The sequence below is a fragment of the Lycorma delicatula genome, chromosome 1 (genome assembly GCF_047948215.1).
Source record: "Lycorma delicatula isolate Av1 chromosome 1, ASM4794821v1, whole genome shotgun sequence".
NCBI classification, from domain to species: domain Eukaryota; kingdom Metazoa; phylum Arthropoda; class Insecta; order Hemiptera; family Fulgoridae; genus Lycorma; species Lycorma delicatula.
Window position 1 is genome coordinate 187,277,999 of NC_134455.1, and position 17,708 is coordinate 187,295,706.

Here is a 17,708-nt window from a genome sequence, read left to right on the forward strand (position 1 = left end):
CAACTCATTTTTCTATTCAACTGGACGAGTCAACTTTATCTGGTAATGAAGCATTATTATTGGCATATGTTCGATTTGTTATGGACGAAGAAATTCATGAAGAGCTACTATTTGCGAAAACTTTGGAGACGACACTAAAGGTGAATCAATATTTAATGTCCTTAGTGATTTTTTTAAAGAAAAATCAATTCCATTCACAAACGTCATTTCGGTGGCAACAGATGGAGCTCCTGCCATGGTCAGGCGATATCGTGGGTTTATAAGCCATCTTAAAAGAATTATAACAGAGGTAACTGCAATTCACTGTGTCATCCACCGACAACACCTATAGATTGCACCAATCCCTTCAACTCTGTGTTTAAGGCTGTTAACAAGATAAGAAGCAATGCATTGAATACGCGTTTATTTGCCTAATTGTGCGATGAAAATGATGAAGACTTCCAATGATTGCTCTTACATACTGAAGTACGCTGGTTGTCGAAAGGTGCATGTTTAACAAGATTTTACTCACTTTTTGAATCAGTTTTAGAGTTTCTGGAAGGTAAAAATTCAGATTTGTTCAAAAAATTTAATGACATTAACTTACAATTACAAGGGGACAGTCTCAATTTAATAAAAACAAAGGGTGTAATTTCAGCTTTTCTTGGAAAATTGAAATTTATGAAGCAAAATATTAGTCGGCGCGTATTTTCCCAGTTTTCAAACTTGTCACAGGTAGAATGCCTTGAGGATATTCAGACATACATTCAACATTTAATTGCCCTGCATGATGACTTCAAAATCAGATTTGAAGATATTCTGACGATGGAAATAACACCATGGATCATAAATCCATTTGATGAAACAGAAGTGGAGAATGTGATATTACAAGAGGAGCTACTCGAGCTTAGCACTAATGAGGAGCTGAAGGTGAAATTTAAAAGAGGGTATCAAACATTTTGGCGCATGCAGAAATACCAGAAAAATATTATGGACTGTGGGGAATTGCGAGAAAGCTTTTGATAGCATTTCCCTCGTCATATCTTGTTGAAAAATGTTTTAGTGTCGTTACAAACCTTTTATCAAAGAAAAGGAGCAAATTAAATATCACAGAACGGGTAGATTTGCGCTTATTCCTAACAAAACTGAAGCCAAATATTGATAATTTGCTGTCAATCCATCAAGTACATCCCTCCCATTAAAATTGTTACTATTTTGTGATTGTCATTGTAGAAGTTACATTACGTTATTAATGTTTAATTTTAATTATATTACGACAATTTTATTATATTACATTGCAATATGATAACAATAATATTTAATAGTGTAATGATTACATATTTGAATAAATGCAACATAAAATAAATATACTATTTTTTTTTTTGCTTTTTACCACTCTGAATGGGAAGTTTTCTAAATAAAATAAGTGAGAATTGATTGCTTTCTTGTGCTGTGAGTAGATGTCAAAAATGTAAAGTTGGATGGAAGCATTTTTTTTGATTGGCCAACTTTACTTTTTTGACATCCACTCACAGCACAGTCAATCAAAAATTAACCAATCAATTCTCACTTTTTTTTTGGAAGCTGTTAGTTCGTGGAACTCAGCCGTAACGCAAATTTTCATAGTTAGATCTAATCTTCACATTTTCCGTCGACTGGAAGTATGGTAGAAATGTAGCTGCAGGGGGTCCACTGGAACCAGCAACATTTTGAAAGTGGTCTATGAGAAAAATAAGTTTGGGAACCTCTGTTGTAGACTTTCTGCATGAAACTTTTAACACAAATATCATTTCCAACCGATATCCTAATTATATTGCATGTGAATAGAACTGGCCCCCAGTCAGTCATTTGAATCGGTGTGTTTATTTTTTGGGTATTTCTTAAGAAAAAGATTTTCCCTAAACATTCTTTTACAGTGCTGGAATGTGAGTGCTGATCACTGAGGTGTGCAATGAGATAATTGAGAATATATGTCGTCAAGTTACTAACAACATAGGAGTTCATGTTGAAGAAGTTGCTAAACATGATGGTGGTCATATTGAACATGTGATAAACAAAACATATTCTCCAGATATATGCTAAACACATTGTATTTTACTTTTCTGTATTGCCATTCAAATAAATATTTTTCACAAAACCAAATGTTAGATCATTTCGTGAGCCACTCTGTATATAATCTGAATTCATATATGTTTATTATAAAAGTTATTTTATTATAAAAGTTTAAACTCTATTTTTATTCTTCTAACATAGGGGTATTTTTAGTCAGCAAGCATTATTATGTGAATGTCACTGTTATTTCAATAATAATAATATCTTGCTGTTATACTTCATAGTTTTTTTCTGTGTATTTTATGGTAATAATCAGTATGGACAAACTAAATGATGACACCCACTGGGTTGGTCTAATGGTGAATCTTCACAAATCAGCTAATTTTGAAGTCAAGAGTTCCAACATTCAAATCCTAGTAAAGGCAATTACTTTTATACGGATTTGAATACTAGATTGTGGATACTGGTGTTCTTTGGTGGTTGGGTTTCAATTAACCACACATTTCAGAAATGGTTGACCTGAGACTACAAGACTACCTTTCACTTACACTCATACATGTCACATATCATTCTCATTCATCCTCTGAATAATACCTGATGATGATTCCCGAAGGCTAAACAGGAAAAAAAAGACTAAATGATGACAATATCAGTAAGCTTCAGAGGTTTCAGATGATGAAAACATTGATGAAGTTATATTTTTATCAGAAGAAAATACATTTGAAGAGAGTGCAGGAAGTAATGAAAATTAAATTTAAGAAAATAATTAAGCTTCCATTAGCCTCTGTAAGAACAACTCTGTAGAAATGTGACTCTTGTTCACTAAAAAGAGAAAACAGTTTTGACTGTATGTTATACACCAAAGGTTTAGACTTTGTAGTTGTCAAATAAATTAATTAAAAGAAAGAAAAAACCAATGAAAAATATCAAATTAAATTTGCAGTATTAGATGGAAAAAAAAAAAAGCTCAAGATGAATAAATACTGTAATCAATGTTTGTATAGGAAAATTTATAAAAAAAGTACCAGTGTTTGTGAAATTCATGTACTTCCACAAGAATTAATATAAGTTTTATTAATATTAATCTATAAGAAAACATAAATTACCAGTAAATATTTTCAATTTAGTTTGTATGTAATAAAAAAAAATCTGATATTGATACCACATGACTTCCTTGTACACTTATTAAATTACATATACATATTTTTTTAAAATGAAAGGTACATAAAATTGTATACCATTAATAACTTCTGATATTTTTTCATATATATATTTTTTTTATTATTATTATTTATTGTAAAAAAGTTTTAACAATCTGAGGTTAATAATTTATTAATAAATCAATTTATTTAAATTAAAATAAAAAAAGGAGCTGAAGACTGATTCTAACCAATGTGCCTTTGTAAGAGCCACATATTTCATTAATTAATATTTCATTTGGCCATAACTGTGGAACCAATGAAAATAAGTACCACTTAATATATTTTGTTAAAAAGTTCTCAATGCAGGCTTATTACTGCAGTTAAAAGTCCAAAATCCAAATTTTTTGGTTTTTTTTTTGGATACTTTTCATCCAGACGATTGCAACCAAAAGGATGGCACACTAGTAGATTTTACAACAGTCCTAAATCCAAAATTTCAACATCCTACGGTTAATCATTTTTGAGTTATGTGAGATACATACGTACGTACGTATGAATATACTTACATACGTACAGACGTCACACCAAACTAGTGAAAATGGATTCAGGGATATTCAAAATAATAATTTCTGTTGAAATCTGAAAATTCCAATTTTTTGCGATCACATTACTTTCTTTACTTCGTACAAGGAAGTAAAAAAATAATCAGCCCAGAAAATAAATAATAATTCTAATAGATAAATTTTATGAATTTTTAGTTTAGAATTACATGTTTTGTTGTGGAAAATAAAACATTAATATTGTGCTCTAAATAACTTGGCTAATCACATTAAAGGGTTTTCTGTTACTCTAAAGTTTATATACTTCAATTTTTCTGTTACCAATAATAAAAAATAGGTATTGTGCAGCATTCCAAAGACAAAACACCAATCACTTTTTTTTAGCTTCTAGGATCACTGTTAGGTATTGCTTCAGAGAATTAGATGACATTGTAATTATGTAGTGTGTGAAATTTCATACCTAATACCAATCACATAATGAGCATCACCCTCAAACTCTGAAAAACCCACGATTGTGTAAAAACCCTGCTATGTACAAGTCTTCTGTCACAATTTATTGGGATTAGTTTGGGTTCTAATGATTGATTTCATTCTACAATGAATAATAGCTGTCTAAGTCTACAATCCAACACTCCAGAAAAAAAGTAGGTGGAGAGGCTGGCAAAGGGTAGTTGATTGCTGCATGTTATTGAAGATTTACATTATGCTGTTGTGACATCTTGTTTGGTGGGAAAATTTGAGTATATGTTAACAAAACATCTGAAGAAGTTGTCAATACTTGGCAAATACAGTTAAATAGGCTGGCTGCAAAGGTATATGATGAGGTGAATATTGAAGCTCTTGGAATACAGGAGTAAAATTTTCATTTTTTATGGTAATTTTTGGGACCTTGGATAAGCTATTCATTTTTATTAAAATACTTATTTTTATACTGATTTTTACTTACTTTTTTTTATAAAATAGTCTTTAATTTTAAATATAGCCTGAATAAAAAAGCCAGCAATGAAATGCTGGCTTTTTTAATATGACTGACATCACCAGTCAAGTTATGGAATTAATTTTTGAAAAAAATTTTTTAAAGCTAAGATGCTCAACAGAATGAAGCAATAACATATTTTATTATCAGCATCACACTTTGGGAAAAAATTATTCGACTTTTTAAAAAATTGGGAGTTTATGCATAAGTGGCTCTTTTTAATGATCAGAGTATTCACTAAAATTGATTTTAAATAACATTAAAATTAAAAAAAAATTCTTCGAAATTTAGGAACTCATCAAGGTAGGACTATCAAATTATTTTAGTGACTTTATTTTTTAACAAAATACATTTTGAAATTCAAAAATTTGAAGTTGTAAAAAAGATTTTTTCATTTGGGGGCTCCCATACTCAAGGGAATCATTAGGGTAAAATTAATTTATAAGAAAGTAATCCCTTAGTAATGATAATGAATTTAAAGAAAGAACTTTTTAAAATTGTTTAAAAAATGTAAAGAGAGCCAAAATTCTAAATAAACAAAGTTATAATTTTCTAGGAAAAGGGTAAAAATTTTTGACATTTTTACTTCCTTGTATGAAGTAAAGAAAGTATTATAATAGGAAAAAATTTCGTTTTTCAGATTTCAGCAGAAATATCCATTCTGACCATCCCTGAATTCATTTTGACTAGTTTCAGCGTGATGTCTCTATGTACTACGAACATATCTCACATAACTCAAAAACGATTAGTCATAGTATGTTGAAATTTTGGTTTTAGGACTGTTGTAACATCTAATTTAGCACCTCCCCTTTTGATTGCAATTTACTGAACTAAAAGTGTCCAAAAAAGCACAAAATCTGAAAAATGTGAATTTTGGAATTTTTCTTAACTGTTATAGCCAAGTATAAAAATAGCCAAATAAAATTTTAATTAATGAAATATTTGGAACTTACAATGAGAAGGCACATCGGTTCAAATCAGACTTCATCTCTATTTTTTTAACTTTTTTTTAATTTAAATTTACTGGTATATTAATTATTAATCTGCGATAGTAAAAAAGGTTTTACAATAAATAATAATAATAATAATAAATATGAAAAAAAATCAGAAGTTATTAGTGAAATAAAATTTTACATACTTTTAAAAATGTATATATGTAATTTAATAGGGATCATTACATACATATGCATGTAATAAATTTGGTGAAACATCATTATTTAATATTAATTGAAAATTATAATTTAGCATCATATTATTTTTGGATATTCTAGTTTAATTTTATTTAATTATTCTGGGAATCTCTGTTTAATTTTACCTACATTAAAATTAACTACAGAGTGACTGAAAAATAGAACCTCACAAGAACAACATATGTAGTTTGTAAATAAAGTAATGAAACTGGTTCAGAAAACCTTTTTATTTACAATCCAATTATACATGGACTCCATCATCTCTGAAATAGTTTCCATGGGAAGCCACACAACACGTCAAATAGTTTTACCTTTCTTCATAGCAGTGTTAGAACTCAGAAACTGGAATATCCTTCAGATGGTTGGTTTTTTTTTTGTGTTTTCTATTGTTCCAAAAGGTGTCCTTTGAGGTGTTTTTTTGAAGTCAGGAAGAAGAAAAAGTTGCAAGGACTCAAGTCAGGTGAATAAGGTGGTTGAGGAACTACAGTAATATTTTTCTTTGCCAACAACTCATTAATTGAGAATGCAGTATGACCAGGTGCATTGTCATAATGCAGCATCCAGTTGTCTTTGATGGTTGGTCTCACATGGGCAACTCTTTTCCGTGGTCTTTCAAGAATTTCTCATTAAATATATTGATTTACAGATTGTCCAGGCAAAAAACTACTTATGAATAATGTAATTATTATCAAAGAAACAAATTAGCATGGTTCTGATTTGCTCATTTTGCTTTTTTGGGACGTGGTGAGTTTGAAGTGTGCCACAACTTTCTCTGGTGTTTTGTTCAGAGACAAAAGTATCAAGTATCTTGGAAACATGAGTATGACCCAGAGGTCATACTCAAGTATCCAAGATTCATCACCAATAATAACATTTTTGTAGAAAATCAGGATCAGTTTCAATTTGCCCTAGAAGATTGCGGCACACTTCCCCTGTTGTTTTTCAGTTCAAGTGCGGTTTTTTGGGACCAATTTTGCACAAGCTTTCTTCATGTCCAATTCAATTATCAAAATTGGATGGACTGTGGTATGGTTCAAATTCAATTGTTCTGCAATCATTCTGACAGTTAATTGCTGGTCGTACCATATCAAGTCTCTGAATCGCTCAACATTGTTGTCACATTTTGATGTTAACAGTCTTCCAGAGCGTGGATCATTCACAACTGATTCCCGGCCATCTGAAAATGCTCTAAACCACCTAAAAACTCAGGCTAAGCGTCATCTCCATATGCCCTTTTAAATTTGAAAATGTTTCAGTAGCATTCTCACAGAGTTTAACACAAAACTTGATTGCACAACATTGCCCATAATTAGTATCCCTCATTTCTCTAACCCACAACAGACACTTGTTTCACAAAAAGTTTGTTTACATTTCACGTAAACTAAAAATATTAATACCTAATATAAATCAGCTGTTCATATAACCATACATTTACTAGTAACGTTACAGTTGTCACTTTGGCTGCCATAAAAAACTAGTCTTTTTATTTTATTTACAGACCTCATACTATACTGAGGCATACAGGCCCGGTATTTGATAAATTGCAAAAAATTCTTATCTTTTAGTTCATTACTCCCCTGATATTTTCGGACAATATTCCCCCTAAGTCGGAGTTGATCATCATTTCATTTATTTGTTTTTTGTTGCCAACCATTTAATTGCTGTTTGGTTTGATATAATTCTTCTGATCTTAATTTGTGAACATGTTCTCTAGTTTTCAAATTTTCTCTCCCTCTTTTTATTCATCATTCTTTTTTATTGTTTTCTTGGTTTTAATGCTTTCTTCCTCTTTATATTTATCGTCTTCTCTTAATCTTTTTATTCTCTCTTTGGTTTAAACAATTTCTTTCTCTTTATATTTATTATCTTCTCCTAATTTTGTTTTTCTTCTCTTGTTCTTAACATTTTTTCCTCTTCTTATTAATTGTCTTGTCATTTTTTTTTTTTTGAGATATATTTCCTCATGTTATCTTTCTTTTTCCTGTATGATTGTTTCTTTTTAATTTTTGATTATTCGCCAAATAATCCAATAATAGAAACTGAATATTTTACACCGTAAGGTTGAAATTAACATTTATAATCAGTATATAGGAGTTCACTAAACAGAATAGCTTAATTATTATTAAGTTTTATTTATATGACACACCAGAAATCTGAAACTATTGTTAATCAATAAGTCAGGAAGATATGAATAATACTGATCAAGTAATATGAGTAATAATGGGACTTTTATACTCTATCCTAATATTTCATGTAAGATTGTTGAATTAATAATTGTATAAATATTTGATGTTAATAAAAACTAATATTTCAACAATTGTGTTACTGTCCAGTTTATTAAAGAATTGGAGGATTGTATCTCACTTTCAATTGAAATAAGTTTAAATAAATTGCAGCAAAAAATTTATGTATGTAATTTAATAGGTGTACAAGGATGTCATTTGGTGTCTGCATCAGATTTTTTTTTCACGAAACACTAAAGAGTAAGGGCTATCAAAAAATTAAGATTTTTACATTTTAAATGCAAAGGGTATTTTGTGAGATGGATTTAAATTTAAAATAGATTTTTAAAAAAATTTTTAATTAAAAGAATTTTTTTTTACTACATGGAGTGGGATTGCAAAAAACGTTTGTAGTGGTTTGAAGGCCTATTGGAGTAGAAAATGAAAAACTCCCATTAACCCCTTGTCTGAGGCAAGATGAAACTTAAAGAAAAAAATATGATTGTCATTTTTTGGGGAGGAGGTGAATATTAAATTAACATTTTTTTAAATTAATGATCTTGATAATAAAACTTCAACTTTTGTATGAAAAATGTTTTTGCTAGTGCCCCAGTAAAAATTTGAAATTTTATTTTGGCCAAAACACCCCCATCACTTTTCCCAATTTTTAAAAAAAGTTTTAATACATTCTTTCGCTTGAAGGTAGTAACTATCTACAAAGTTTGAAAAAAATAGGTCCACAGGATCCAGAGTTATTAGACCAAAAAAACAGGCCAACGTATGTACACACAAACCCTGTAAGACCAAAGAAGATTTTTTGGACTTGAGAGCATTGGAATAAATTTTTTTTTGCAGATTATATAAAATTCATTTTTTTTAATATCTCCTTATGGAGATATTAAAAAAAATTAAACTTAAAAAACTTAAAAAAAATCATTTTTTTAGAGTATTTTTTACCAGTCTGTATACTTTCCTGTTATAGCTATAGCAGCAATATATCTCTAGAACCAGGTAAGTAAAAATATTTATTACTTATGTTTAATTAAGTAAGATTTTTGTTTTAGATTTTTTGTTTTTTAGGTAATTGATATAGAAAATGGGACGTCATTAGGCCCTGGTGCTATTGGAGAGCTCTGTTTTCGAGGTCCACAAGTTATGCAGGGTTATTTTAATAATGAGAGGGCTACAAAAGATGCTGTAGATTCTGATGGTTGGCTTCACACTGGTGATTTAGGATATTATGATGAAGAAGGATATTTTTATATTGTTGATCGCTTAAAAGAATTAATCAAATATAAAGGATATCAGGAAAGTAATTTTTAATCAGTTAACTAATTCATTTTTACTATCCTACTTTGCTTTTAGCTACGTGATAGTTATTTTAAATTTAATTTAATTATCACTATAACTACTGGCTTAGTGTGTCTCATCAGTGATGCCCAGAATATGTATAATAGCTGATGTTAGCCTTTGTGAGTTTTAAACCTGCTTCTGAGTTTGCTAATGTCGCATTGTAAATCAGTGAAATCTCTAAAATATATACATTATTGGGGTCTGAAAATGTGCCTGCTGTTTGAAGATGTCTGTAGGTTAGACGTTTCAAAAATCTCTATATGTTAAAATGTTGGTACATTTAAAACATTACAATTGAGAAATATAATAACATATCTGTTAATATGTTAATAAAGACAATTGAAAATTAAAAATAAACAATAAAAAGTTAATACTTCTTTTTAACATCTTTCAAATGAAAGAAATCTGTAATTCATTTTACTACATTTTCCCATTAAATGTTCTTGTCATTTAAAAATAAAATTAATATTTTATTTTATTCTATTTTGATATCTTAAAACTAGTTTTATTTTTTATTTATTTATTTTTTTTATACTACTTTATAGCTAAATTTTGGATTACATAACATTTGGAAAATCCCCATTATCATAACTTTGTCTGTGAACTCCTCATCCACAATTTTTACTGTTTTGTTATGAAGTGCCAGGTACAAAATTTAAAATCTTAATTTTTCCATTTTTGTTATAAACTTGAGTGCTTCTATATCATAATTTAGTCTATCAGTTTACAAATTCATTGCATTCACAAATATTAAATCTTATTTACTGTTTTTATACTAATAAGTTGATAAATTTATATTAGTAAATTAACCATACGATTTCTTTAAAGAACAGAAAATGGCTCGTTATGAATAAAAATTATGAAGTACAAATGTTTGAATTATTAATGAGTAACACATGAAGAAGAAATGTAATTAATTTGATTAAAGAGCAGAATATATTTTAATAAAATGTAAAAAAAAACTACAAAAATTACTTTTAGTTTCATATTTTCCTGTCCATTGCTAAGAATGTGTGTCAAATATTTTATTAAGGTACTTTGTTTAAAGAGATTACAGATTGTAAAGATGTCATTTGTTTGAATTGTCTAAACTTGGTGTCTGCCGGCTTCTGTGACATGACTGGTAGCGTCTCGGCCTTTCATCTGGAGATCCCAGGTTCAAATCCCAGTCAGGCATGGTATTTTTCATATGCTACAAAAATTACATTTCATATTTCTATGCACAAGCTTCAAGTCTCTCTAGTGAGTTTCATCAAGAAAAAAAAAGAAGAAAATCAGTTAAAACATAATTATTCCAAATTCTTTTAATACTCAAGATTAGTTTTATTTTACTTATTTTTTGTTTATTTATTTATAAGTTTTCTTTATTGGTAAACTACAGGTCGCACCAGCAGAATTAGAAGCATTAATATTATCACTTCCTGAAGTAAAAGATGTTGCAGTAATTGGTTTACCTGATGAAATAAGTGGTGAACTACCATTGGCATTTGTTGTTAAACAGCCTGATTCTGATATCAGTGAAAATGATATTATTAAATTTGTTGCAAGTATGTTTTTTCTTCCATCTATATTACTTATGTAATGACTGCAACTATATTGATAAGACTCTGGAATAGGGTTGTTCCTTATTTCCATATTCTTAATAGGAAGATATCTTCATCTCTGAAAATTTTTATGAATTTTCAGGCTGAAATTCACAAATAATTACAACCTCTAAATCTGCAGATTCTGTAATATATCTGTGGTTTCAGTTACTTATGATTAATTATGAATAAAATTTAAATAAAAATTACCAAACATATTTTTGTTAGTTTCAATTTACAGCCAACTGTCAATAATCCATGGGCAGATAACTCATTAGTTTTTTAAGATTATTTTATATGGTGAAGAAATAATATCGTATTTTTTATTACATTCAACAAGAACTTTATGACTTTTGCTCATTTTGATGGGTGGTCCACCCAGGATAGGTCCTATCCTTACAATTTTGACTGAAAAACATATGGATGGATATAACCCATCTCTTTTTTAAAAGTAGTTCATTTAAATAAAATGCTACTGTAGTCTCAATCTTAAATCTTTTTGGGAAGTAAAATGTATTTTATTGGGAAAAGTTTTTATTTTATTGCTGCAGGAAAATATTTTTTTCCCTCTACTGACATTGATTTCTATTCTGAAAGTATTGGCTTTACTTTGCTTATAATACTGTTTGTATGATAAAAATGTAAAACCGTTTGTAATGTGATCCAGGTCGTAGATGTTAGCTAGACTAAATAAAATTTATCTAAAACTAGCCAAGCAAAATTTAATTTTTTCCTTAATGAATGTGCACAATTTTTTTATATTTTTAACTCTTTTATATTTCTGTAAATAGATTAAAAACTTATTTATTTTGTGTGTTGGGTATAAAATGTCTTATGATATCTTAATTTAAAAATATTATTTATAAATAGATAACCCAAACCATTACATTGATCAATTCAAGAAACATATTTTAAAATAAGAAAATAAGCTTAAGAGTAAAGTAGGATATAGGAATAGAAAACGAAGCCAAATATTTGTAGATATGCATTAGTTGTAGTCTCATTACAATATAAAGAGACATCTTTTTCGTTTGTTACCAATAACCAGAAAAACCACTGAAACATTCATGATGAAATTTTGATTGTAGTTTTTTTTTATGACCCCTTGAAATGTTTACTTAGTTTAAACCTCACCAATCTCGTTACTATATAAATCATAAATTAAAAAAAAGAAAGTATAAGTAAATAACTTAGAACCTTTTTTTAGTAGATTTAATGACATTGTCTATGTCAATATCGACTTCTTCAGACAGTTATTATATGATTTATTAAATTCTATATTAAAGATCAGTTTGCATTATTATTATTATTATAAGTAAAAACAAATTAGTTTTATATAATTAAAGGGAATGATAATTTTTCACTTATTTAACAACTGAAAAGTTGTTATTCATCCAAATTAATCTTTTTTATGTAATAAGTTGTGAATAATGATAACTGAGGGCAACTACCCACTCTTAATTACAAGAAAAAGTTGTTTTCAATTTTTGAAGTGCTATACATATGTAAAGCAGATGAAGTCATGGCAGATGATGCTAGTATACATGTAAATAGTGGGTGATTAAAAAAAGACTTCACAACATTAAAAGCCCATAAAAGTTTATTTAGATAATATACAGATTTGGTTGAAGTCTTATTTCATAGTTTTGACACATCAAGTTTTGACTCACAACATTTCATTAGTACTGAATACAGTCACCAGTGTCGTTAAAAAATGGATACATGTACTGGTGTGAAACATGCTCGCTGTGTGTTTTGGTTTCACAATTTGCAGTTCAACATAAGTTTCTATCAAAGTATGGTAGGGAGCCTCTTAGTAGGCAAAATTTTCTCTTAGCAATAAACAACAAATCTTTGTTGAAACAGGTTGTTCTATTAAATATAATAATCATCAGGACACTCGCACATCCCTGAAGCTGCTGTGGAACAATTCAAAGAAAGCTTTGCATGTTTTTTTTTTTTTTTTTGTCTTCAGTCATTTGACTGGTTTGATGCAGCTCTCCAAGATTCCCTATCTAGTGCTAGTCGTTTCATTTCAGTATACCCTCTACATCCTACATCCCCAACAATTTGTTTTACATACTCCAAACGTGGCCTGCCTACACAATTTTTCCCTTCTACCTGTCCTTCCAATATTAAAGCGACTATTCCAGGATGCCTTAGCATGTGGCCTATAAGTCTGTCTCTTCTTTTAACTATATTTTTCCAAATGCTTCTTTCTTCATCTATTTGCCGCAATACCTCTTCATTTGTCACTTTATCCACCCATCTGATTTTTAACATTCTCCTATAGCACCACATTTCAAAAGCTTCTAATCTTTTCTTCTCAGATATTCCGATTGTCCAAGTTTCACTTCCATATAAAGCGACACTCCAAACATACACTTTCAAAAATCTTTTCCTGACATTTAAATTAATTTTTGATGTAAACAAATTATATTTCTTACTGAAGGCTCGTTTAGCTTGTGCTATTCGGCATTTTATATCGCTCCTGCTTCGTCCATCTTTAGTAATTTTACTTCCCAAATAACAAAATTCTTCTACCTCCATAATCTTTTCTCCTCCTATTTTCACATTCAGTGGTCCATCTTTGTTATTTCTACTACATTTCATTACTTTTGTTTTGTTGTTGTTTATTTTCATGCGATAGTTCTTGCGTAGGACTTCATCTATGCCGTTCATTGTTTCTTCTAAATCCTTTTTACTCTCGGCTAGAATTACTATATCATCAGCAAATCGTAGCATCTTTATCTTTTCACCTTGTACTGTTACTCCGAATCTAAGTTGTTCTTTCACATCATTAACTGCTAGTTCCATGTAAAGATAAAAAGTAACGGAGATAGGGAACATCCTTGTCGGACTCCCTTTCTTATTAGGGCTTCTTTCTTATGTTCTTCAATTGTTATTGTTGCTGTTTGGTTCCTGTACATGTTAGCAATTGTTCTTCTATCTCTGTATTTGAACCCTAATTTTTTTAAAACGCTGAACATTATATTCCAATCTACGTTATCGAAAGCCTTTTCTAGGTCTATAAACGCCAAGTATGTTGGTTTGTTTTTCTTTAATCTTCCTTCTACTATTAATCTGAGGCCTAAAATTGCTTCCCTTTATACTAATTGCGTCCCTATACTTTTTCTGAAACCAAATTGGTCTTCTCCTAACACTTCTTCCACTCTCCTCTCAATTCTTCTGTATAAAATTCTAGTTAAGATTTTTGATGCATGACTAGTTAAACTAATTGTTCTATATTCTTCACATTTATCTGCCCCTGCTTTCTTTGGTATCATAACTATAACACTTTTTTGTAATATTTATGACACACCAGTTTGTATAATCTATCAATCGCTTCCTCACCTGCACTGCGCAGTAATTCTACAGGTATTCCGTCTATTCCAGGAGCCTTTCTGCCATTTAAATCTTTTAATGCTCTCTTAAATTCAGATCTCAGTATTGTTTCTCCCATTTCATCCTCCTCAACTTCCTCTTCTTCCTCTATAACACCATTTTCTAATTCATTTCCTCCATATAACTCTTCAATATATTCCACCCATCTATCGACTTCACCTTTCATATTATATATTGGTGTACCATCTTTGTTTAACACATTATTAGATTTTAATTTATGTACCCCAAAATTTTCCTTAACTTTCCTGTATGCTCCGTCTATTTTACCAATGTTCATTTCTCTTTCCACTTCTGAACACTTTTCTTTAATCCACTTTTCTTTCACCAGTTTGCACTTCCTATTTATAGCATTTCTTAATTGCCGATAGTTCCTTTTACTTTCTTCATCATTAGCATTCTTATATTTTCTACGTTCATCCATCAGCTGCAATATATCGTCTGAAACCCAAGGTTTTCTACCAGTTCTCTTTATTCCGCCTAAGTTTGCTTCTGCTGATTTAAGAATTTCCTTTTTAACATTCTCCCATTCTTCTTCTACATTTTCTACCTTATCTTTTTTTCTCAGACCTCTTGCGATGTCCTCCTCAAAAATCTTCTTTACCCCCTCTTCCTCAAGCTTCTCTAAATTCCACCGATTCATCTGACAACTTTTCTTCAGGTTTTTAAACCCCAATCTACATTTCATTATCACCAAATTATGGTCGCTATCAATGTCTGCTCCAGGGTAAGTTTTGCAGTCAACGAGTTGATTTCTAAATCTTTGCTTAACCATGATATAATCTATCTGATACCTTGCAGTATCGCCTGGCTTTTTCCAAGTTTATATTCTTCTATTATGATTTTTAAATTGGGTGTTGACAATCGTGCAAAACTCTATAAGTCGGTCCCCTCTTTCATTCCTTTTGCCCAGCCCGTATTCACCCACTATATTTCCTTCCTTGCCTTTTCCAATGCTTGCATACCAATCTCCAACTATTATTAAATTTTCATCTCCTTTTACGTGTTTAATTGCTTCATCAATCTCTTCGTATACACACTCTACCTCATCATCATCATGGGCGCTTGTAGGCATATTATTGTTAACAATCGTTGTCGGTTTAGGTTTTGATTTTATCCTTATTACAATAAGGATACTTTGCATGTAGTCCAAAGAAATCAACTTGACATGCCTCATGTAAGACTGGCATTCCATAAACAACACGTTTAACATAAACAATTTTTTATATAGTATTATATAAAAAATTGCACCTGTAGCCATACAAAATAACCATGATTCAACACATTACAGATTACAACAAAGTTGCTCGGCTGCAGTTCTCTGTAGAAATGACAGCTAGAATTGCAGATAATACATTTTTAGACAATGTAATTTTTAGTGATGAGTCAACATTTTACATCAGTGACAAGATGAATAGCTATGACTACCATGGGGTAGCAAAAACCCTCATGAAACTCTGCAGCACATCCGTGATATCCCTAAGGTCAATGTTTTTGTGCCATAAGCAAACGAAAACTGTATGGCCTGTTCTTCTTCCAGAAGGCAACCCATAAATGGTATCATTTATCTGCATGCAAAATTTTGTAATTCTTCATTAGACAATGATGATCAAGATGCACACCATTACTGTCAGCAAGATGGGGCACCACCTCACTACCGCCTAGAAGTATGAAATTTTCTTGATACTTGATTCCCAGGCCATGGATTGGTCATGAAGGTCCAATTGCATGGCCACCTCACTCTCAAATTTGACCCTGTTAGATCTTTTCTTGTGAGGTTTCATTAAAGATCAGATTTATGCCTTTGCCTGCTGATCTTGTTGAGCTAAGACTTCGAATTAACACCGCAGCTGCAGAGGTAATACCTGACTTACTGGCTACAGTCTGGTATGAAATCAACTTCAGGTGAGAATTATGTCACATTGCAAATAGAAGCCATATTGAACCAAAGTGAATCTTGGGTAACAAACTTGATTTGTTGTTCTATGAAAATGAACCTCAACCGAATCTCTAAGTTATGCAAATAGATTTTTATGTGCCTTAAAAGTTGTTAAGTCCTTTTTTGAATTGTTCAGTATTACAAAAAAAACATTGGCCTAATTACATTTTGCAAAAGAAATTAAAAACCAGTATGTGCATTTATTTACCTGTTATTTTTTTTTTTTTTTTAAATGTCTTCACTAATATGCTTATTTAGTTCCAAATTTTTAAAAATGCAGATGCAATTTCATTCATTTAGATGAACTACTTTCTTATTTGTAAAGTTAAGGCTTAAAGATAAAGAGAAAATACTTTCAGTTTAAATTTTCTGAGGGAAAGTCTAAAAAATAAAACATCTGTTTTCTGAGGATTTGTTCTGTTCATGAAAATTTAAATATAGTCTTTTATTCTAAGTAAATTTAAGCTTTTATTGTAAATTTCATTAATACTTTAAAAATTAAGTAACATGTAACATGTAAATTAAGTAACAAAAGTAATTTAATAGTTGTTATATTTTAGTTATTTTACATTCTTTATTTACAGGTAAGGTTTCTCCACAGAAGAGATTGAAAGGTGGAGTGAAATTTATTGATGCAATTCCTAAAAATCCAAGTGGGAAGATTTTAAGAAGACTTTTACGTGATAGTCTTAAAATTATAAGTAAATATTGAAATTAATTAGATTCAAGTTAGGCAGATGGTAATTTGCATTCTTATGGGGTGGTGGTTCTACAGCTCTTGGAATTTATCAGGGTGTTAAAAAATATTGAGTATGGTATTAAACACTTGATTTTAGTTCACATATTATGAAAAATTATTTTTAGAGTAATCACTTGCAATTAATTTTATTATGCTAAAGCCAATATTCTGTTCGTCGTGTATATTTTGCATTACCAACTCCAAAAGTGTTTAAAATAAAATTTTTTTTTTTATTATAACAGGATTTTCTAATAAAAAAAATTCTGAGTTCAAATTTTCGTTGGCTGGGAATTTGTCATATTTAAAAAAAAATTGAGTAATAATACCACATTCTATGCTCAAGCATTCAAATTATTCATTGAATTTTAAAACTTTTTTGAATAGTAAAAAATTGTAGAAAATTTGTATTCTATAATGTTTTATTTTATAATGTTTTCCACCAATCTTGGTGGAAAATTGGGAATTATTTTTCTTTTTTAGTAATTAAAAAAATGTTATTGTTCAGTATCTTCAATTAACTTACTGAACAGTTACAAAAATGCCTTTCATAATAAATCTAACTGGATGAAGA

The 17,708-nt window shown here is 29.8% G+C and overlaps 1 protein-coding gene across 2 annotated transcripts in view; it reads left to right on the plus strand.

Annotated features, from left to right (window-relative positions):
• The window catches only part of LOC142326148 (luciferin 4-monooxygenase-like), a 65,312-nt gene extending 47,604 nt beyond the window's left edge, over positions 1-17,708 (plus strand). For both annotated transcript variants that reach the window (XM_075368377.1, XM_075368367.1), the window contains 3 exons: positions 9,202-9,426; positions 10,853-11,021; positions 16,983-17,708. In XM_075368377.1, the coding sequence (XP_075224492.1) occupies positions 9,202-9,426; positions 10,853-11,021; positions 16,983-17,110 (522 nt within the window). In that variant the 3' untranslated portion in view covers positions 17,111-17,708. The remainder of the gene's footprint in view (positions 1-9,201; positions 9,427-10,852; positions 11,022-16,982) is intronic.